The following is a 23,835-nucleotide window of genomic DNA, read 5'->3' as shown; positions in this document are numbered from 1 at the left end:
TCAGTTGTCTGGGTGGGAGGGAATAGTTCTCTCCTTCTGGACTGTGGAAAATGTTACTAGTTACACAGATACGTACATGTTTGAATTTTCTGTGTAATGAAAAATGGGACTGAAACAAGTATATATGGATTTGTTTGAGACTGAAACAAGTACGTGTGGATTTTTTTATGTAGGGGCTATTTGTGAAGAATGCTTCTTTTGTGGAGCTTGCATTTTATATCTAAATATGAAAAAACAGAAAATAGCTACCATAAGGGGAAGGCTACAAAGGAGGGAAGAAAATGATGTGTTAGTGTCTCTGTTCTGTGAAAATGATATTGCATGTGTGTAACTGTAGCACCATTGTTGACAAGTTACTACAAAAAACCAAACCAAACCAAACCAACCAAACAAAAAAAAACACCAAACCAAACCCACCCCTACATTTCTTGGAAACTAACCACGAAGATAGAGCTTGGCTCCAGATAGTTGCTGGCTGTGATTTTTCAGATATCCAGAGTACTGAAAGATATAAAAGATGCATATAGGTCATAGTATCAACTATAATGACCTATTTATTTAATAGATCATTGTAACTTTTTAATAGATTCCTTATAACTTTCCCTTTTGACTTGCAACAAAATACCAAATGGGTACAAAAAACTACTGCCAGTTGAGATTGAAAAGTTTAGCTTTTGTTCTTAGGAAGAGTGAAGGGATACAGAAGACATTAATCCTGTCAGCAGCCTTGTGCTGTTTCTGGTGTAGGTGCTTATTTTATTTGCGGTTCAGTAGGCAGCACTCTGCTCGCCAACAGAGGTACCGTCGCTTGAAAAGTCAAATTTGCTGCCAGACAAATGGTGGCCCTGTTCTAACCTGCAGTGCGATGGTTCTCATATCCTGCACCTCAAGCTGCTATGGCACTCTACTTAAAGATACCCTTCTTAAAGAATTGTAAGATCCTGGGCGTACAAATTAGTGTTCTAAAAGATTTCCATGTTTCCCTATGGAATTCCCAGGGAAATTTGTATTAGGAGACAATGCAAACTGCACTGGCACTCAGCTCCTGCATTCTTCAGAGGTTATTTCACGTGAATATTGGGTGAAGACATGAAGCCATGGCATCCTTCCATTTTTTTAAAGGAATGAACACGTAAGTGTTTAGATACATAGAATATGTATCACCTACTTACTGAAACTATGCCTCTAGAAAGTGGTAATTCTTTAGCTCTGATGTTGAGATACCTGAAGATGAACACAATTAACAAACTGATACCAGAAAACTACAAAAAAACCCTACATTTATGCATGTTTATTAGTAAAGTAATAATTTTTAAAAACTGAATTCCTCCATCTTTTCAAGTGGTAACTACATGTTATTGGGAGCCTTGCACCGTTCCCTATTCCAAATTTTTTATCAAAGCATCAAAAGAAGGGAAGGGTAAGTTGCCATGGAACTCTTGTCCTGAGTGCTGAATTGAAATGCAGTTACTTATGTATCTATGGAAAGCCTGCTGGTTTACTTTGGGGTTTGTTTAACACAAAAGCGAAAGAGAACTTGATGTGAACATCCCTCCATTTAGTACAAGATAAAACAAGAATAAGTGAGTATCGGAATGCACAGAACACATTAACAGAGTTAAACAAATGGATCTACTTACACAAATATGGAAAAAATGACTGTAAATACCTGTCAGTCCCACCACTGTCTGCTTTCCAGGTCATTTCCATTTCTTTTAGGTGCCAAATTAGCAAGGAATGTACACAAATGTCTGACACTCAGTAGGGTTTTAGCACTAAGTTAAGAATATTATTAACTGCCTTGCGGAGTAGGCATGGATTTAAGAATGTACCTAATGTTAGGCTTTGCTTCAGTGCTCAGCAGTATCAAATACCCAATTACTGTGCTAGGCTACCACAGCCATTGAGAGTGAATCTAAATGAAGAGGTTGCACTTCATCCGCAGAATAAGCTATTTAAGGCTCTAATGAATCTATCTTATGGTCAGGAAGAAACTAAACCTACATGAAAGTAATTGGCATTCATCAGCTTATAATTCTTTTAATAGCATCTACAAAACCTACAAATACCCACATTGCTTACAAGGAATTTTTATTTTTTTTTCCTCACAGTCGAACAAGCTTTTAAAAAAGCATAAAATTACGGTTCCACAATACAGAAATGTTAGGTCAGTCTAGACAGCACTGCAGGTCCCGCAGCCTGGCTGACTAAGGAAGGTAGTCCAGAAAGCAGTGGAACCTCCTGCAGTTTTTCTTCACTTCCTGCCTTGACCTCAGCATTCCTGTTCCTGACATTATCTGTTAGAGAGTCCTGGGTGCCATCGTGTTTTGTGTGTTGTTTTTGGTTTGTATGTGGAATCTGCATTCAGGCAGGATGGCTGTTCTTTTTAAAAGCAATAGAATTAGAAACAGTTGCAATACTTGTCTGATCTAAGAGCACAGTGCCAGCATAACTGCTCAGGATCTTCTTATAGGAATGAGACCTCCATATGACTTGAGATAAATGATGATTCATGAATTTCTGGGTTTTGTCCCCTCACTTCATCATTCACAATGTCAGCTCCTTTTTCACCCTTCTGCTCTGTTGCTCTAGTATTGTGACTACAGGAAGCAACCTCAGCTGAAGTACCACTGAGCATCTTCTGAGAGATTATGGCTTTTGTATTTTTCTAAGAAGGGTGTGAAGTGTCCTTGGGAGTGGCATCTTCCACAGGTGGAAGTACACGTGAAGACTGAAAGATTCAGAGCCATGGGGAGTAAGCACATTGAGCACATTCATCCCTTTATGCCATACAGCTTCTGGATTTTTCACTTCTTCCAGGTCCCAGGTGCAGTGTTCTTTTTATTGGCAGGTTCTTCACTGCACCTTGGAACATTTGAAGTTTTAACTGGTTACATATCTCCATTTTAATGCTGTATGTTCTAAGACAGCAGTTAGACTTAATAGGATGGGTTGAAATCTCTTCCTTTTTCTAAAGCTGTATCAGCTGTGCCATCTACACTTCACTCACCTTCTCCTTCTGCTTGATTTTGTGTGGTCTTGGCTTCTTGACCTGTGGTGTTGACAAGAGATTGCAACTAAGCAAAACTGGCAATTGTTGCAAGTCCCATTTGCCATGCGTTTCCTGGCTTGTTTCCGCAGCTGGAAGCAGGCAGGGAGGGAGGCAGTTTTACCTCAGCCTTGCACCTGGTGATAGGGAAAAGTGTGAAATCTAAACCAAGCCAGAGCATTGTAGGAAGAAATACGTAGAAGGAACAGTGTGTGCGGATGTAACTGGACACTCAGGTATTTGCATTTTCTTATGAGTACAAGGTAAGAAGTCACTGTAATTGCTCACAGGCTAAGGGTGCACTGCTGTTAGGGTGTGCAGCGGAGGCCCCCCTGAACTGCAGGAAGGCCCTGGGGCGCCCCTAGACCCCCCGGGGCGGGCTGGGGGTGCCGGTTTCCCCCCGCCCCCGCCCCGGCCGAGAGGGACCAGGCTCATCTCCCCGCTGGCGCGGCCCTGGCCACGGGCGGACGCTGCGCCCCACCCCCACCCCCCTCAGTGGCTCGGTGGGCGCTTTTCTCCGCCCCGGGTGTAAACCGTGCTGACGAGAACAAACGCCCCGATCCCAGCAAAAGGATTTCAAAGCGGCCGGACGTGGCGGTTGCCGTCGGCTGACTGCGACCCCTCACACGCGCACCCCCGCCGGCTCCCGCCCCCCCCCCGGCCGCGGCGCCCCCGCTGAGGCGCCCCCGCTGCGGCGCGGCTCGGCCTGAGGCGGCGGGGGGCGCCTTCCCGCGCCCAGCGGTTACCGCGGCAACGCGGGGGGCGCGCGGCGGCCTGTGGGGAAATGGCGGGCGAGGCCCGCTGCGGCGGGGGGGCGCCCCCTCAGGGGGTCCCTGCCGAGCCCAGGTTATCCCGTGGGGCCTGGGGCTCGCCTGGCTACGGCGGAGCCTCGTAGGGGGAAGGGGGCCGCCGGGCTGAGGCGGCTGGGGTGGGGGGTGGCCGGTGGGGAAGGGCTGGGGGGTGCAGCGAGGGTCTGTGAATCGTCAGTCTAGGAGCGGGAACGGGGGGAACAACCGGGGGTGCTGGGAGGGGCCGAAGGGCGGGAGCGTCCACACAGGGGCTGAAAAACGTGAATAGGGAGAGGAGCGCGGGTGAGAAAAATGGGTATGAAATGACCAAATCAGAGGGAAAGGGAAGAAAAATGCTGAGAAAGGTGAAGAACCAAACAACAACAACAACAAAAAGAGGAGACAAACTGATCTTACGATATAAGGAATCCAAATAATCACAGCGAATCGCTGCCTGAACAACAGATCTTTAAATTAAAAAAAAAAAAAACGTAAAAATTACAATCGTGCATACAGTGAGCATATTTTTGTGTCTCAGATCATTAGCACTACTGAGACCGCCGCCTGCATTTGCTAGGAAGTCCTACGGTTATTTTCTAACATACATGAAGAGTGGGACAGAAGCACTCTTAGCAGGATGGGATCTGGGGACGTCCTGAAGTGCATTTATTCAGCTATTTGCATGAAAATCTATGTCAGAAGTTCTAGAACTGGAAGAGTGCCAGCCCTGCTAGTTGTTACTTAATCCTTGGTAAAAACATTCAATCCTTTTAAAAATAGCTGAACTATTTATATAAGAAAAATATTTTAAATGCTCTTTATCATCTTCTCCACAAATGAGATGTATCTGTTCAGTTGGGGTTTTTTTTCCCCTTTTCCACTGCAGTCTTAATTGGGTCTTTTTTTAGCTTACACTCTCTCCAGAAGTCTAAGCCAATGACTTAGGAGTCAACAGAGACGGTTAATGCTTTCCTAATAAAATTGTGTGTGAGCTTCGTCATACAGAAGGCAGAATCACAAGGTCATGAACTGAGGTAAACTCTCACAATTCTATTTTGTTGTTAATACCGTATCTTCATTTAGATCCTGACACTTAAAAAACCAAAACCAAACCAAAAACCAACCACAAAGCACCCTTTCCAAGTGTCACATCTCTGTTTAGCAGAACTTGCAGCTTTCTGGAAATTATTCACTGATCTTTGACATCAAATGTCCTTGATACAACTGTGTGAATCACACAACTTTCATCTTAATAGATAAAGACTGCATATCCTGGTTAGGTAAAGATAAGTTTTGGTACTTTGTTCTTTAACAGACTACTTAATTTTTTTATATATATACACCTCAGGTATATTACCTAATTCTATTACCTGGCATTTCTCTGAGATGTGACTAAAATACAGTGCGAGAAGGTATTTTTAAAGTATAAGCATGCAGAACCAGTGTATCATGCAAGGCTTTACACACTGTCAGTGTAAATACCATTGTCAAATTCATGTAGTCATGTCAGATTATTGAACTTGGGTGATATTCTAGTGTAACGCCCACATAACTCATCTGCTTCAGAAGAGCTGCACAAATGAGAGTAGAAGCTGACCTTTCCAATTCACGTACTGAGTCACAACTTCATCTCAAAAGCTGATGTAATCATAATGCACTTTGCCTTTACATCCATTTTATCTTCCTACAGTTCTCATTACTAAAAATAAATCTGTTGTGGAAAGTTGAAGTGGGCATGTGACAGTGGCCACTTTGGATAAGCCCCAGCGCTCAGACACTCCTCCCTATTAATGGTTCCATCGTAGTTCTGCCTAACGCTCCCCAGCACTGGCACCCACTCTCTCCTAGATTACCTGGAGTCAAGGCAATGGGTAAATGCAGCAGAAGAAAGCTCCCAGTTAAATTTCCTCCATTGGTTTTGCATTTTTCTGTGCAAAGCATTTAAATCTCAACAAAAGAGGGGACAAAACATCTCTGTTCAGTTAGTTGGAAATTCTCAGGCATCAAACGGATTTGAAATGCATTTTGGCACAGCAGAAATGTCAGGGTCACTCAGCACTACATAGGCAGAATGAGGCTGTCTAATATTTTTTACAATGTCAGCTGGAAGATGCAGAGACTGGTCTACAAAAATGTTATTAGGATGAACTGTTATCTTATGATCACGCTATTTAAATCTGCAAAGGTAGAGGAATCTGTAGGAATGGAAACAATGCCTGAGTGCCATTTTCTAAGCCTGTTGACACTAACTGTAATGTAAGACCTGCTTTTCTCACCTTATAATTGAGCAACACTGTATAGCTCTAGAATTTACATTAATGTCTGCTCTATTCCTACTGGCACCTTCAAAATTATCTTGTCATAATAGTAATACTATTTTCCAGGGAAAAGATAATGGGTATTTCTTTAAAGGGGCTAGCTAGGTCAGTACTAATGACTTCGTTATCAGCTTTGGTTTTGACAGTATTATTTAGAAAAGAGCCTTGGATAATGTCCTTAATATAGCACTATAAATGAACAGTCAGATTAGACTTCTAAACTTACGTGTTCAAAATTTTGTGAACTAAATTAAGATGGAGAGGGGGGTGGTGTATGGATGCCTACCACTGCATATATTTCTGTATATATATATATACATAGTTTCTGTATGTGTGGTAGCGCTTGCTCGTTTCTAAGGATTGAAGCATTTGCTGTGTACAAATATTTATAGCAGGCAAAACCAAAAGAACTTCCTCTTACAAATGGTGTCTGATGCTTCCCATTTTGAACTCGTACCACAGTTTCCACATCACAGAAGGATGCACAAGGCTGCAGGCTATTTGAGGAAATGTCTGCGTGTGTTTGTTAAATTTCAGTGCTTGGAACTTTCATTTACTATCTCCATCTTAAATTCATCAGAGGCGCAAGACCAGCCTAGTAACAAGGACACCCTCAGAAGTGAAAGGGTAACAGTTCCCACAGCTTCACCCCTGGCAAGTGAGCAAGAGAGTAAAAAGCAAGCATCAGCCTACTTCCTACGGTAGATTCAGCGAGACATGTGGGAATGTTCAGATCAAGAGAAAGAAAGTGAGAAATACCTTTGCTAAAGGTTCTGCCGGAGTTTACATGGTGACAGGGCTCAACGAAGGCAAGGCTGAGGTGTCCCCCACGTGTGCCAGAACTTGAGGTGTCTGAGGGAAAATGCAGGTGAACGTGTGAGCACCTCCAGGATTAGCTGGTGAGTTGATGTTTTGCTGATTTAAGTACCGTTTAATTCTGATTTTTTAAAAGCCTTTAAGTGGCTTTCTTCTACTATATTCCAGAAGGATTGCCTGTAAAGTTATTTACAGTGAGCATGCTCTTATAAAGTCTCTTTCTACCCTGTTCTCCACTCCTGACCTGCCCATACAGTATTCTTGCTCTCTTGCAAGGCTGAAGAGCCATCAGGTTTTACCTGATGATGACAAGAGCTGAACTCAGCTGAAATTACTGAACTTTGTTCAATCAGTTTACATGGGTGTTCATCTGCATCTAATGTTGCCTTGACCTGGCTAGTCCAAAGCTTATTGTGTTGGTTTGGGGTTTTTTTTCTTTCTTATCACAGGATTATCTCACGTTTTGTGCCAGTCTTGGGTTTACTGACTTTGGGGAACCTGTATTTAGACCTCAGTTACATGAACTGCATCACCTACAATCACCAGTGAAGAAAGGAGTTGGGTTTTTTTTTGTTCTGTGAAATATTACCAAGGTTGTGGGAGAAAAGAGGTGGCCTGAAAAAGCCCCAAAGCAAGAGTATTACACAAGTTTATGATAAGAAGTTAGGCAACTAAAATTACCAGAAGAGGGGAAGTTCAACTCTACTAAAGCACCCTGACTGTGTAAGGTCGTGTTCCCTGTATACACCATAAAGACACATCCAGAACTGACTGAATATATAATCAGGTTTAAACCAGTTTAGTTTATTAGTTCTGACAGTCACACAATAGTTTAAAAATGCAAGGATCTTCCATATTAAAGTAAAAAAATAAAATTCTTACTGTTCACTGGTTTTAAAGTGAAATTAACATCAGCAAAAACAAGTGTTAATTCCTTAGAAAACTGTCATCGTGACAGATAGAAATTACTAAAAAATAATTCAAAAGCATGTAGCCTTAAAGCCTGTTTGAACAATTTTTTGGCTCTGTTCTTTTTCTCCCCCAAATTAGCATGAGTTGAAAAGACCCAAACATGAGTTCATGTTATTTTCCTGACGTACTTATTTTTGGGAGGGAAGCACGCGAAAGAGGCCTAACGAATCTTTCCCATAGTGTGCGTTAAAGGACAAGTGAGACAATTTTAAGATCCTGGGCTAATGAATTCAGATGTAATTCCCTACATTATTACTCTTTGATTTTTCAAAGCCTATGATCATTCTGCGAATGTAAGACAATGACACGACACATCATCTGGAAGTATAATGGTATCAAATTTAACACTCATGGGCATAATTTTTCATGCCCTGTTTATGAGCCATCTGTCATTAAAAAGATTTGGAACCCTGCAGCAATAACCTAGGAGTTATTTTCATACTTATTAATAAAGGAGTTAAAGCTGATGGTTCTAATATGAGACAGTGGGGAACTTTACCCCGTGTTCTGGTGGCTTGCTTTTTTTTTTTAACTCTTGGTCCTTATCGGGTTTTCTTGTCCCATTCTTAATCTCATCAGCGGCATTTCCACTGCCAAGACTTTCAAAGGAACGCCAAGTGCTGCAGGTGAAACAATGAAGGTGTAAAATCTCCTGCTCAGAAGCTAAATCAGAATCACATGTCAACACAGTTCAGGCTCAGTCTCCGGCAGGACGGCGGGATCACTCTTTTTAATGCAATTTACTAATTAAAAACGAGTACCAGATTACGGAAAGTCTCCAATGAAGCGGCTTACTAAAATAGTGTTTTAGCTCCTTGAACTGGCTGCAACCAGTCTGCTTTTCATTAAACTATAATTAATTCAAATATCGCTCGGCAATTAGTAAACGCTCTCCTGCGAAGAACAAACGCGGTCTGTGTTTCATAACCAGCCCTCCGTGTTTAGACCGGAGCCGCTTTTACTACCGATGGCAATCTGTAGGAGGGCTGCGGCAGGTGTATTTTATTCAGCAGATGCACTGTAAACGCATTACAGCAGATTAGCTGGATTTCTTCCTTTAAATGTACACTGCGAGATCCAACTTGCAAGCCAGCTGTTTCTTACCGGCCCGTTTAATCTCCCCGAGCCCGGCTTTGCTCCTTCCTTTAGCAGCTATTTCTGTAACGGATCGGACGAGCGAGCGCGCCGCTATGAATTTTAATGCTTCCACCGGGGAATCCCTCCCGCCTCCTCTTTTCGGCTGAGATCCTCGAGGAAAGACCCAGAACATCAGCGAGGAGGAGGAGGAGGAGGCGGAGGAGGATGAGAGGGCCGGCGTAGGCGCGGTATTGGGGGAGCCGGCGGGAGAGGGGGGCCGGCAGCCGGGGGTGTAACGGGAAGGTGGCGGGGCCGCCAGCGAGGCGGGCGGGGAGCGCGGAGCTATGGGGGAGGAAGGATGACTCGGGGCGTATTTCGCTGCCTGACCCCGGCACGTCAGCAGCGGCGGCAGCCGGAGCGCCGCGGTCCCGCCGCCCGCGGACACATGCACCCGCCGGCATCCGCCGGGGCCGGCCGCGACGGGGACGCGCCGAGGTGACCGCTCTGCCCCTGGGTGCGGGCGAAGGCGAGAGGCAGAGCCCGCGGCCCGGGCGCTAGACCGCCCCGCCAGCCGCACGCCGCGGCCCGAGAGGAGGAGCGCCGGCCGGCCGGGACGCAGCGGGGCGGCGGGCCCCGGGTCGTGCGCCAGCCGCCGTCACGGCCGCCGGTCCCCCCATGGATAAGGCGGGCTCGCTGCACACCTCGGTGCCCGCGCCGCCGCCCCGGCTCTACCTGCCGCGCAACTTCAGCTGCAGCGCCTGCCTGTATGGCAGCCTGGCCGAGCAGTGCAAGGGGGGCTGCAGCCCCGACGGCGACGCCGCGCCCCCGCCCGTGGTGCGGGAAGCGGCGGGCGAGAAGCCGCCGCCGCCGCCCCGCGGCCGGGAGCCCTCGCTGCCCGCCGTGCCGCCTAGCCCCACGCAGCGCCGCCGCGCCAAGTCGCTGCCCACGCCCGGCGACCGCAGCCTGCGGCCGGCGCTGCAGCAGAGCCCGTCTCGCCGCAAGACGGTGCGGTTCGCCGACTCGCTCGGCCTGGAGCTCACCTCCGTGCGCCACTTCTGCGAGGCCGACCTGCCGCAGGTGCCGCCGCCCGCCCCGCCGCCGCCGCGCACCGCCGACCTCTTCAAGACCAGGAAGCCGCCGGCGCTGGGCGAGCTGGAGCCGGTGCTGTTCGGGCCGCCGCCGCCGCTGCTGGAGCCGCTCTTCCCGCCGCAGCCCGGCGCCAGCCCCGGCTTCGCGGAGCGGGTGCGGCAGCACAAGGTGAGGCTGGAGTGGGTGCGGGCCGAGCCGGCGGGGCTGCGCGGCGCCGTGCGCGTCCTCAACCTGGCGTACGAGAAGGCCGTGTCGGTGCGCTACACGCTCAACGGCTGGGCCAGCTGCGCCGAGGTCCCCGCCGCCTACCAGCCGGCCGGGCCGGCGGACGGCCTCACCGACCGCTTCGCCTTCCTCCTGCCCTTGGGTGCCGCCGCCGCCGAGGCCACGCTGGAGTTCGCCGTCCGCTACCGCGTCGCCGGCGCCGAGTACTGGGACAACAACGAGGGTACGAACTACCGGCTGCGCGGCCGGCAGCGCGGCCCGCCCGCCGGCGGCCTCCCGCAGGACCCCGACAGCACCGCCTGGGTCCACTTCATCTGAGGCGGGGGGCGGCGGGGGGCGCGGAGCCCGGCGGGCCGGGGGCGCCCCCTCAGGGCAGGGCTCGGCGCCCCCCGCCGCCCTGCCCGCCCGGGGGTCTGCGGCCCCCCAGCCGCCTCTCTGTAAGTCGCCGGCGGGTGTGCTCCCCAGCCCTGTTTACAGACGATAATTTATATGCTCTCCTTCAGTCGCGGGGTGGGGGGGCCCTGCCGGCCGGGACGGGGGGCGCCGTGGCTGCTCTCGCCGCCCGGGGCCGCAGGGCTGCCTGGTCACCCCACAGGTGCGAGCCGGCGGCTCCCGGGGGCCGGAGGTCGGGATCGGCTGCTGTCACCCCCGCGGGGCCGGCCGCGGTGACACGGAGGGCAGTGTCACAGGGCACCCGCCCTGCCGTCCTGCTCCGCTAATCCCGCTTAAGCAAAGCCAGGCCCGGCGGGGCCGCTCCCGGCCCGCAGCCGCGCTGCCTCCCGCTAATTGCCCCGCGGGGCGACGGGCCTGGCAGGGCCGGGGCCAGCGGCACGCAGCGGGTTTGGACCCAAAGAGCCACGAGTACAGGTGCCACCAGGCGTACCTGTGTTCCATCGTGCTGTCGCAAATGGTGGATCGGTTCAAACAGAAATTTTTTAAAAAATTTGAACCCTCTTTCAGGTGTCTATAGACATCTTTAGAAAAGCAAAACAATGTCGCATACTCATAGGAATGCGAGCCACTGAGAGGTTTTAAAAAGCAAGTGTTCCGTTTTAAAATTCACCTGGTATGTTGTCGTAAAGGTTTGTCAGGATCTGATGTTTGTGTCGGCAGGGAGGGGCCCATAAAGCTGCTTGTGTCAGGTCAGCAGGAAAGTCGTGGAACATGCACCAGAGGAACTAGAGATGGCAAGAGCTGAATCCATAATTCTAGTCTGCATCCCAAGCAACGCTTCCAGTTCTATTCCTGTTAACAGTTTAATTGCATCTCTCATGCTAAGGTATCAGTGCAGGAGCCTGCTTTCTGAAAAACAAAATGCTTCAAAGTTTTCATCGTCATTTCAGTGACAGATTTCACAAAACTGGCTAAATTTAGTCAGACAAACTGCAAAAAGTTGTAGCTTGCCGTAGAAAAATACATCAACAAGAATTACAGAGCATCCTGACTTCTGCCTTCAAAAGTATATTTTAAATTACATTAACAGTAAACGTAGTCTTTTCCTTTTGAAACTTGCTTTTTAGGAGTTCAGCTAAATACAGGTGCTGGTGCCAAATCTGGGTATTGATTTTCCAGGATCTAGGTGTGTATGTGTTTGCAAGTGAGGGACCTCTACGAATATGACTTCTAAGAATGGTACAACCGATGTCAGTGTCATCATCTGCTTATGAAGGACTGTAAGATCAGGCCTTTGACGTTTTGGATCTTTGGTAGATTGTTTAGGAATGGAGTGTGTTTAACTGCATTTTTCCAGGTAACCCTCAAAAGGGTTAAGTGTCCCAAGCAGCTTGAGTAATGTCGAGTTCATGGAACCTTTTCACTTTGGTGGGAATTGAGAGCACTTTTGTCTCCTGAGGGTCTGGTTCAGTCAGAATAATTAAACTTATAAATTCGAGGGGGGAGGGAAGTCTGGAAACTTGATGGAAAAAGAGTATTTCATTTAATTTCTCTAGATTACTGTTTCTGATTTAATAGAAACAATAGAAAGACTTCTCCTGTAGTATTGGTAGCTTGGTTTTTATTTCTCAGTTTTCTAATCCCCATGTTTTTAATAGAAACAGAATATAAATGAAATTTACTGTCATCTACTGAGGATTTCACATTTTAGAGTATCAAGGCCCAAATCTTCTAATACAGTAATCCTCTGTATTGCTAGGACACATTTATAAAGCTACAATTGCAGAATTAGGGTCTTAAAATGTGATAATTAAAGCATGTTAAGTGGTGTATTTGGTAAAGAAAGCCCAAGTGTCTTTTAGTTAAAGTCATTCTTTTTATAAGAGCCTTAATACTGGAGAGAAGGAAAAGGACTTGTCTCCATTTGAAAGCACTTTGAAATCTGGTGGAAATATAGCCAAACACCTTTTTATGTATGTGTTAAGCTTTCAGAAACATTTTTTTGCTTGGCCTTTTTTACCCGAATAGCGAACCAACAACTGTTACAGAGAGTGATGAAAAGGCTTGGAGAAAAAAATATAGTTTCTATGCATTTTAAACTAACTGATACTGCAACTTTGCTTATAAAGACTTCACAGGATTTCCTGTTTGCTGTTTTAATGGCTTTAGAAGCACAAATGGTGCTAAAACCATTTTTAACAGTGAATAACTGTAGAACTTCTTTTCCAGTGAATGGCAATGCTTATTGCTGTTTGATTTATGCAGCATCTGCGGGTCTCTAGTCATTTAAAAAACTCCTTATAGCATCTGTGGCTTAAACTCTTTAAATCTGGAATACCTAAATGGATGTACGTGCATCAAGTACGCTAGCAAGTTGTTGTAATTACCTTTCTGGTTGTTTTTTTGATCATGACTAAGGTGAAATTACTGTTGCTCTCAGTTGAAATTTTGTAGGTAGAATTGGGCTATGGCTTTATAATACTGTTCATATATTATTGCTCTTTTATTTGTGGCCCCTTTCATCAAACACGAATCTGAATATTAAACCTTTTGAGGATGTAGCATACCAGAAGAATGTTTTGAAAAACAGAGTCTCCTGAGCTTTCAAGCAGTTAAGCCTGTCCTCAGCACTAAATTTGGTAGGCTTGAACTTGATCACAGGTTATTGATGAGATATGTGCAAGTCCAGTAAAAGACACGGTCTTCTAGAAGCATTTATAAACACCTACTTTTTAAAGCCTGGAAAGGTAAGGTTGTGGCCAGTCAACTTTGACTAGAGAATGCTAGTGATGAAATCTAGTGGGAGAGGTTTGAGGTGTTTTAATAGAAATCTATCAGTGGTATATGCCAAAGCTCTGCTATGTTGATTACACTTTTTCACTAATATCACGTTAAATTATCTCCAAGCAAGATCTAGCTAGATCTCCAAAAACATCTCTAGTTGCAATGGCTATAAGTATTCTTTCCACTGGCAGCCTTTGTATACGTTTTTCCAATCCTTTAGAGTTCAATCTGATGCCATCTATGTGTGGCATGCTAGAAGCATTGTGATTAAAAAAAAAAAAAAAAAAAAAAAAAGTGATGGAATAAAAATCCCAAATAGTTATTATGTAATATTTACATAAATTATGACTTTGAGGAGAAAGACCTGTGTTGAAGAGGATAATTTTCAAGTTGGCGGGACATCAATCATTTCAATGGGAGCAGGAACAAAACAACTTCTTAAAATCACATGTCTAAAGAACACAGTTCCACAAAATGAACTTTCAGAGGCAAAGTAAAATATTTTTAAATTTTCAAGCCAACTTTTTTTCTGGGGGAAAAAAAATGTCAGCTGTTTGTATTTTTATTCGCATGAATAGAGCCCATGCCACCTTCCTTTCCAAGTGATACTAGAATGGTTTAGGCAAGGCAATAATACTTAGGTCGTGTACTTCACTTTTAAATCAATTACTCATTGCTTATGTCTCTGCAGATGTAAAAGCGTACCTGTCATTTATTGTGTAAGGTTGTAGCTTTATGAAATGTGCCATGTTATTTTATGTGCACTATAATGATACTTTATACAGTGAGTCAAATTGTAGTGTATGTCTGATATACGTTGGTGTTTGCTGCTTCACCCTTAAACTGGTAGATCTTTTGCATGGGGTTATATGCCTTTCATGGCAATATTCTTGAAATCTACCCTAATTATTAGAAATCCTAAACGGAATTGGAACTATCAAGTGACTGTAAATGGAATTTCAGCTAGCTAAACGTATTACTATTTATTAGCATTAAATCAGTAACTGAAACTGTCATACGTATTTTCAATATATGTACATAATTTCAGGTAAATTTTTTTTCTCCTCTTGCCATTCACAAGTAACTTTTTAATGTAAATATGTGTGCCTGGGTATCTCGGTGAAGAACAGAATAAGTGCGCACTCTTTGTTGTTTCAGCATATGTGAGGGGAAAATGTATCACTTGAATGAACAAATGTCTGTTCATGCATAAGCATGATCTCTTTATGGATACATGAAACCTTTTTCCATAGCGCCAACAGGCAAGCATCTGCTAATTCTATATTTTAATGTAAAGTAACTTACAGAAATATCAGAATCAGCTTTTTAGCATGTCATTAAATATATATTGAAATTTTTATGTGCCTTTCAACATTTCTTAGGAAGAAATCCCATGTGTTCCTTAGCTCTCTCACCAAAAGTCCAATAATGGCTTTGTCGTTAATATGAAATTTATACTAAAAATAATCAATTCTAGTTCCTGATACACTTACAGCTGTGCCAGGAATTCTGTGTCTGTAGCAGCCAGAAGAATTTGGTAATATTTTCTCATGTTACAGTGAAAGAATTTGCAGTCAGAAATATGTCTTCCTGCTAGACCTCAACATTTATGTAGTTAAGTAAAAAAAAAAAAAAAACAACCAACCAAACAACTGTGACCATAGTTAATATAACAAAATATATTTATTGTACATATTCACCTCTTACACAGATATTCTAAATATATATTCTATCTGAAACCAGAAGTTCTAGTTTTTTATGAAATGTATTTGTGGAGACATAGTCTCTTCAGCTTCTATTGTTATTTATCTGAATCTGCATAATATATATCGTTAAAACTTTTGGATGGATTTAATGTGTCTGCACGGTTTGTATCATGAGAGAAAAGTGCTTACCGTAAGGAATATCTGAAGAAAATGACTTTTACCTTCCAATTATACTGCATGGCTTTTTGGCAAATCATCAGTAATTCAGTTTCCTGTATGCACTTTATGTGTACGTGTTCTGGATATATGAAAGGATTACTTGCTGAAATGAAAATATTTTTGAGCACTGAAATTAAGCTTTTTTCAAACATAGTTTAAGTCAATTTTGCTGTAAAATAAAGCCCCCTAGCCTTATGTAGGGCTGATCCGTATTTTTTTGAAATGAAAAATGGTGACATTTCAAAATGAAACATGTTCAGGGAAACATAGCTGTTTAAGTGGGAAGGTTTTCTCACGTTCAGCTTATATGAGAGGATTGCCCTATAATAGCTAAGTGGTAAGAGAACTTCCTTAAATCAGCGTATGGACTCGAATGTAGATCTTCCATATCAAAGAGAATACTGAGCTGTTAAACTATTGGCTGTTGGTTGGACTCTTTCTTTATCCACCTTATAAACATGACACTTAAATTATTTTACAGAGAGGATTTTTGACCCTGAATTTCCCCATCTTGTACGAATATCCTCTTCATTCAGCTATCTTGGCTTTTGTTTAAGCTTTTGGTTATTGAGAAAGGTCTGATGTTATTTTTATGCAACATAGAATGCTTATTTTATATTATGTGCTTTGGGAAGAAGGCAGAAAAACTCTTCAATTTTAGTTTTTTAATATTAAACAATAGCATGCAGAATAAAAATGTGCTTGAAATAACACATGCACTAGCGATTCCAAAGAATATAGCTAAGAAAAATGTCAAATATGAGATGAGATGTGCTTTTTTTAAAAAACATATGTACTTTGATCTAGTAAAGCAGGGAGAAGGTCCTAATCTCCAGTGCAAGTGTATTAATACCAGGGATTTCCTTCTATGCAATATAATGGTGCACTTGGTTTATTTTTAGGATTTAATTTGATTGGTATAGTTGGTGTATTGGTGTGTTGTGTATAGAATATTCTGTTAGAAGTGTTGTTAAGGAAGCTGTATGTCTTAAATAGTGTTGTATCTTTAGGCTGTTTTTTGTCCAATCTGACTTCACTAAATCATAGTCATACTCCTTTGAATAACAGTAACAAGACAATTATTTCATGAAGTGGCATAATGAAGTCTCGCACATTATACTTTATTTTTTATCACCTTCTAGGACAAAAAGTTGTGTTACTGTTGTGAGTTTTAAAATTTTTGTATTCCTGTATCTTAAAAATAAGCCAAATTGTATTATACTTTTAAAGTCCAAGAGATAATATATATGTTTTTAAAGCTGATAAAAAGTAGTAAAACTCAAATTGGTTGGGATTACTCATAAGTCCAGTTCCTGAACTCTGGTGTATCAAACATTTGTGTACATCCTGTAACACCTTCGTGGAGGTGCACCCTGACGTGGAGCTCACGCATTTTAAGGCTGGTACAAAATGAGCTCTACTAGGGTGCAAAACCTGTCTACATCTGGACGTGAATCCATGTTGTAATGGAGGAAAACTGACTGCCGTGACAGAAAATCACTGGTTTTGGAATGGCTTAAACCAATTAACTCCTCCCTTACAGCGTTACACAATTTATTTCTCTCTGTAATGGAGATGCTGTCTGTTGAAGGCAGCGTTCTTTAACATGCAAGTTTTTATTACTGTTTCTTTGATTTACCTTGACTTTGTTTAAAAAGAAGGAAAAAAAAAAATGTTTCTTAACTATGTACTTAACTAGTAAATTACTTTTGGTTTTTGTTGTAGTTTCTTCTGCAGTGTTTATATTTCACCAGGTAATATTTGTTAGTAATGTTTGTTTCTAATGTTTGTACAAGTAATCTAATATCACCAAAAGTTCAAAATCAATGTTTTCTAATAATGCCTTGTAATTTACCTAGCCTTACAGTATTTCAGACAATTTTCCACCAAAACCGCATCTAGTCACTGGTTGTCACAATTATGAAAAATATATATTTATAAACCTGTAGCTTCTCGTTGTCATTAAAGATTAATGATAGAAATTATGAGCACATGGTGAATATAAACGTCTTTTATTTTTTTAACTGACAAACCTTGAGTTGTTTTCTGTGAAGAATGAAACAGCTATGTTCCAGTTCATCCCTAGTGCGTGTATGAAGACATGTTGGGATGGACCTGCACCTCTGAAGACAAATACCTAATATTTGGGCCAGATTTTCCAGCCAGCTTGTCTTCAGGCAGTCTGCATTAAGGGTGCCCTCAGTGGAAGCTGCAGTATACCGAGTGATGCTGGCAATCTCATCTTCTGAAGGGTGACCATCTTTCAAGAAGATAGGATGAGATTAGCGGCGTACGTAAATGTCCGTAGCTGTTTTTATAGTCTTGTGTTGGTAACGCAGTTTCAGATGTAGTTTAGCAGTCTGTAGTTTAGAAGGGGATGCCTGTCCTTCAGCTGTTCGTGGCTTTACTCTTTCCTGGCTTTGCATCGTTACGCTTGCTAGTAACAGTTGAAACAGTCTCCAAATGCGATTCAACATTTAGCTGCCAAAAAAGCCTGCGTGATGTGCTAGAAAGCACAGTCACCAGTCTTTCAGGAGAGGAGGGGGTGGCTTTCATAGAGGGGAGAGATGAGGTATGTGAAAAGAAGGGTGATTTTTATTTTGAAAAAAATAAGTTTAAATTTTTCAGTGCTGAAGGACTAGGAGGAACGTTCCTAAGCCTGTGTGTGTTCATCAGTAAGTGCAGTCAAGCTGTTTCTTTAACCAGCACTTGGCTTTTCCTCCAGTGGTGACGCAGAATTGAGGCTATCTAGGTATTAGCTAAATTATTCATATGGACTCTTCCATATATTCTTTCTCTGTTAATTGCTAAGTTCAAAATATTTGTTTCTTGCATAGTTATAATGTGCTGGTTTTCTTAGCCTTTCACTGTAGGCAGCATCTTACAACGTCAGGAACAGCTTTCAGTTTTTCTTTAACACTTTTTAATCCTCTTTTATAATACAGATAAAAGCCATATAGCCATAAGGAGAAAAAACGTTATGTGTTTGTTCACATGTAATTAGAACAATTTATTTTTCTATACTCTTTCAGAAACATCTGCTTAGCTGTCTCATTATTGTTAATAGTAATAATATTTCCATGTGGTTTTTTTTAAAGGGCAAAGTAATTAAAATGTAGCCCCAGATTTCAGGGTTTTTTTTCCCAGAAGCAATGTGTTCTGATTTAATGTTTATCTAATCTTTTTGTTCAAGTAAAAATGAACTCTTAGCTCACATAAATTACAGAACCCAGAAGTCTTTTCTTAGGGTACCATAAATATTAGACTGTAATAATTAAAATAATAGTGTAATTTCCATTTTCTTTTTGGTAAGGCCTATGGTTTGAACTGAAAACTGCTGTTATGCTTGAGTGGTCCTGAAGTGGTGAGATTTTTGAAAAAAGGAACAGTTTTACATTGTTCTTTTAGTTTTGGATTAATTTTTTTCTTCAGTCTTACGTGGGACAAAATATGACTACAGTTATTAATCTGATTATTAATCAGAATTACATACAGTAGATAGAGTCTTTATTAATAACAAGTGTTAAAATGTGTGTAGTATTCATGTAGTAGTACTGCTGCTAATAGTGATAATAACAATCCCTACTTCTTAATGTCCCTCTCTGGGCACTTCTTGAAGTCTACCAACAATTTTTGGTCTGAGCGATGATTGCGTTGGCTCGGGACGTACTGAGTGCCATGGCTGTCTCAAACAGGAGAGCCCCTGTGACCCGCAGACGTGGCACGAGCGAGGAGGATGTGGTACAGGGAGAAGGGAGGTACGGCGAGGAGGGAGGGCGAGCAAGAGCCTGGCCTTTCAGCAGCAGGGAGCTGCGGAATCAGCTCAGGTTCTCAGGCACCCTCATCCCAGGAGCTTGTGCTTGTGATCTAGCCTACGGTTCCCAATCTTTTCCCTGACCTCAGCGCGACTGCCTCTTCTTCCTTGCAACTCATCGTGTATACAGGAGCAGGCAGAAAGGAAAAATGGGGGCTGTCTGTGCTACCGCTGAAGAGCGGCCCTTTGCAAGACTGTGTTAAGGTTCCCCATTGGAAATACTGCTTTAGATCACATAGAAGCAGGGGCGTGTTTTGAAGGACCATGTTGTCCTTCAGTTGCTCTTTAAACCTATGGAAGATATGGGAAGCAGACAACAAAATTCCTATCAAGGTTTTGAATGGCTGAATTTTCTTTTTCATTGTCTAACACGCTTACCAGGCCAACCTGATGTAAGACCAGCCCCTTGGTTTAAAAGAAAGCTGAAAAAGTTCCCGTTGTAGATGAGGATGACACATTGCAGGGGAAAAAAAAAAAAAAAAAAAAAGAATGAAAAAAAGCACCATGCAGTGGTGGTGTTACACCAGTTTTATCACCGGCGTTGCCTTACCAGTTGTGGCACAAATGAGGGATTGTCAGCACAGACACAAGTTGCCAAGAATACTTAATTCTCTGTCATTTTCTCTTGATACAGACCTGTGCAGTGAAGGAGGGAGAGGGGTGATGGCTGAAACCCAGGAGTACTCTTGGGTCTTAAGAAGTGCAAACTCATCCTCCTATCCTGTGGCTTGATTTTCATGGTTAGCGAAAGGTACAAGTGCTGTACCTCCATTAAAATACATCTCTAAGCAAAATAGGTTCAATAGCATAAATAATTAAATGCTATAAACAAATGACAAGTAAAACAGCCTAATAGCAGAGGATGTAGTGCATTAAAATAGATCAGGTCTGAAGTGATTGAATTATGCTTTGTCAGGAACAAAGGGATATCGTCAATATTGAGGCAAACACTAACCAATCCAGATAGCACAGACTAAATTATCCTGCCAAGGACTCTTCCTCTAAGATTGTGCCTCAAGTAGCATGGGGAAAGTGGAGAAAATAACATTGAGGATACTCCCAAGCTGCTCTCAACGTTTGTCTGTGCCATCTGCAGCATGTCTTGCTGGTAATTGATGCTGATGGACGTTGCTCAAGAGTCTTGTAGTACTGTCTTACATCCGTGAGCTCACATTCCCTGGAAAGGGCTTGCCAAAGGTGCACAACTTTCCACCAGCCCGGGCACGATTCCCCCCGCAGAGGCTCGTTTGCAGAGGTGGCCCTGTGCCACGTAGGTGGCTGCTGCGGTCTCCCCAGGAGTGGAGCAGCTTTGTTGAGGTGAAAGCAGTTTCACCCCTGCTTTTGGTGGAAGAACGTTTTTCCCAAAGCTCCCGGTCGGTCTCCGCTGTGCTGTTGGAGGCTCCCATTGACCTAAGGGCTGGCATCACGTTTGGAGCTTGGTAAAACTGCAGGCTGGCCGTGCGCACCCCGCTTCTCCACCAGGCCAAGCTGCAGGTGTGCTGCGAGAAGGGGGAAGAGGAGACTGGGGGAAAAGAAAGATGGTAAGGTGATGGGTACAATTTATTTTAATTTTTGGCTTAGATTTTATGGAGGTTTAATACGGGGCTTAAGTGAATTCCTTTGTTATGCTGTGAGGAGTGGGTTTTGAATTTTATGGAGGTTTAATATGAGGTTGAAGTTAATTCCTTTGTTACGTATAGTGCTGTGAGGAGTGTTTTTTAACCATTTGCAACGAAGCAAGCTGTGCTTAGGGGTTTTTCTGATCCTGAAGCTGACCGAGGCGATGCGCTGGAGCTGGGAGGTCACGTCGGGGCTGCGCAGCGGAGCAGGGAACGGCACCAGCCGTGGCCTGTGGGGCGCCACCGTGTGGTCACACCGTGCAACAGCGGCTTTGTAACGTGCAGTGACCGAGACGGGCTCTGCGCCGCTGGGCAGCTGGAGCATCCCACCCGCTGGGGCTGGCGCTGCTCATCAGGCACCGTGCTTAGGGTTTGCCTTCTCTTCCTCAAAATATGCAGCGCAGGAGGCGCGACTTGCTTTGCCTCTTGCTGTGTGATGTCTCCCAACATCACAGCAAATGCCACACGTGCCCAGCTGAGGAGCTGAGGATCGTTTTTGATTGATTTATTGGTGCGGTTCTGTATTGATGTGACTAGGCTGATGTGGCAATAGATGTTAACGCGCTTTATGTGTCAGTTTGGCACAATAAAACTCTGCGATGGGAGCCATTACTACAACAAAATTCCCGATAGATCAGTATGGAGAAAAAGGATCCTGATCCCCAGGACATCAACTGTCCGGAGACACCAGTTAAGGGGAGCGTTAGAAACTGAGATCTTCTGTTCATCAGGGCTGCTTTGGTAATTGTCTTGCTGCTAATCTAGTGACAGTGAAGTTGACATTGCCCTTATTTTATGCTCATCAAAACACCACCAAGTGTTATTTGTGTATTTTTGTTCTTTCAGTTCTATACAGTTTATTTTCCCCCCCTCTGGTGAGAAGCAACAATTGCATGATGTGTATTTGTACACATGACGGGTCAGGATTTGCAGAGAGGGGCAGTGCTTCATCGGTTGAAAACCAGAAGAAATTGTAGGTATGCATCTTTTCAGGACTGATGTCGATAAAAATCTTAGAAAACTAAATACAGACTGAAAAAATTAGCCTGAGTTTAGCTTATATGATTCAGTTAGATAATTTGAGAGATAAAGGGGTTGGTACTTGTGGAACAGAAAGGAAGTGTTGGCAAGAGGAAAGGTGATGATATAATTACCTCTAGGAGATACAGAGACATGTTTGTTGGTTGCGGGAGAAGTATGAAAAGCATAATTTCCCGTAAAACCAACCTCTCTGCTGAGTCTGTAATGTTTAGTATCCAATAATTAAGAGTGTTAAGTTCATAAGCTCAGGATCAAGACTTTAAGAGTTCACAGATAAAGTGGTTCTTTTGTAAACAATCATCTCCTTTATTAATTTTCTGTAGGAGCACACAGTGGTGAACAAGTTTGATGTTTTCCCCTATGATTTATACAAAAGCATTTAAAACTGTGTCATAGACCAAAGCCAATACACATTCACTCCATCTTTTTATTTTGATGAAAGGCATTCATTACGGATTCATGATGGCAGGTTTTGCATTCATGCTCTTACAGAATCGGGCTCCACGCAGTGCATGGTGGTCTACCTGAGGCTTCCAGCTGCTGCTGAATGTAGTGAATTTATGGATTATTGGAAAGCTAGGAGCTCTGCTTGGGTGGCACACAACAAGGAAGAACACATCCTTTTGGCAGCACAATTCAGGTAGTGGAGTGGATTGCAGAAAGATACAAATATATTTACTCCAATAGACGTCCTTTGGCCTAAATAACTACAGAACGCCAGAGCTCTCTGCGTAAACCACACAAGAAAAGCACTCAAGTATTATTGTTCCTATTTTAATTTGAATTGGGAAATTCAATAAAGCACTTGAAGTTCATACAAAATCCTAAAAGAACTAGAGATAGCGAGGTCCTGGTCCTCCTCTTTAAGCAAAAGAAATCCATTCTCCAGTTGTACACCATGAAAGAAGGGTTGAATCCAGTCTCAGATGGTTTCTTCAGAAAGTTGTCATTTATCCATACTCACGTGTAACCTTACAAGCTCGACTGATAGACGAGGGCAAAGCTTGAGGAAGAGATCAGATTTGCCAGTTTTTACTATTCCCCAGGTTTCTTAGGGGATTACAGAAATGACTGTTTCATCTTTCATTGATCAAAAGGAAAGAATACAAGCATTTTAAGGGAAAAATTATATCAAAATGCATTACAATGCTCTGGACTAACCTTTCAAGGGAGATCCACAAGGGTCATATATTACATGGCAATGAATGAAGGGCCTATGCCTCTAGTAAAACTGGAAAAATAGGGTGGAAAAACCAGTACCAAATTGAAATCTTTTCATGCATTCCCATCTCCACTTGCCTGCAGTCATTCTGATTTGAAACAAACTTTCTCATTCCCTTTGAAAAGTACGCAGGGAGTCTGTGAGAGGTCAGGATCAAGCTCCCAGCTCTCTGGGCTCTGAATGTGGTCACAATAAATACTGCATGATACTGTGAATAATGGATAAGTACTGACAGTTTTTAAAGCATTTACACTAGGTTTACTGGAGCCTTTTGTTTATAAACCACTGCCAAGTTAGGACTCTTGTGGAACAGTCAAATTCACTCTTCCCTCTTAGTCATTTTGCTGTTTAACTCCTATGGAAAAGATAGTTTTATCTTAAATATACAGTGGAGTCTCTCTTGGCAGGCTTTTTACCTATGACCTTACGTAGCAAAAATTAGCTCCTAGGATTTTATTTTTTTTTTTAAAACCCAATTACTTTGGCATCCCTTCAGCTAGTAAAAGGCAGCCCTACATTTTAATACATAAGAAAGGTTTCTGTATAACCTGCAGCGTATTTTTGCCCTGTAGGAGGGCTGTGCTTTTGAAAGGAACTTCCAAAGGAGTATGAATTTTGCCTTTGTCATCTTATACAGATTAAACATTCCCCTTAGATCTTAGATCTAAGGTCTTCCTCTTAGATCAACTTACAGATACTTTGC

The 23,835-nt window shown here is 43.3% G+C and overlaps 1 protein-coding gene across 1 annotated transcript; it reads left to right on the top strand.

The window, feature by feature from the left end:
- The first annotated feature begins 9,661 nt into the window (after positions 1-9,661).
- Positions 9,662-15,151, top strand: LOC119157893 (protein phosphatase 1 regulatory subunit 3E-like). The gene has a single exon (XM_037409270.1). It carries the CDS (start codon positions 9,696-9,698, stop codon positions 10,650-10,652), a length of 957 nt encoding a protein of 318 aa, XP_037265167.1. The 5' UTR covers positions 9,662-9,695; the 3' UTR covers positions 10,653-15,151.
- Positions 15,152-23,835: the final 8,684 nt, after the last annotated feature.

Source organism: Falco rusticolus, chromosome 15 (assembly GCF_015220075.1).
Source record: "Falco rusticolus isolate bFalRus1 chromosome 15, bFalRus1.pri, whole genome shotgun sequence".
Lineage (NCBI taxonomy): Eukaryota > Metazoa > Chordata > Aves > Falconiformes > Falconidae > Falco > Falco rusticolus.
Note: the sequence above shows the minus strand (reverse complement) of the source record. Positions and strands in the feature narration are given on the sequence as shown.

What these genes read in the sequence shown, in the direction of transcription:
- LOC119157893 (XM_037409270.1), top strand. Translation starts at nt 9,696, where the DNA reads ATGGATAAGGCGGGCTCGCTGCACACCTCGGTGCCCGCGCCGCCGCCC.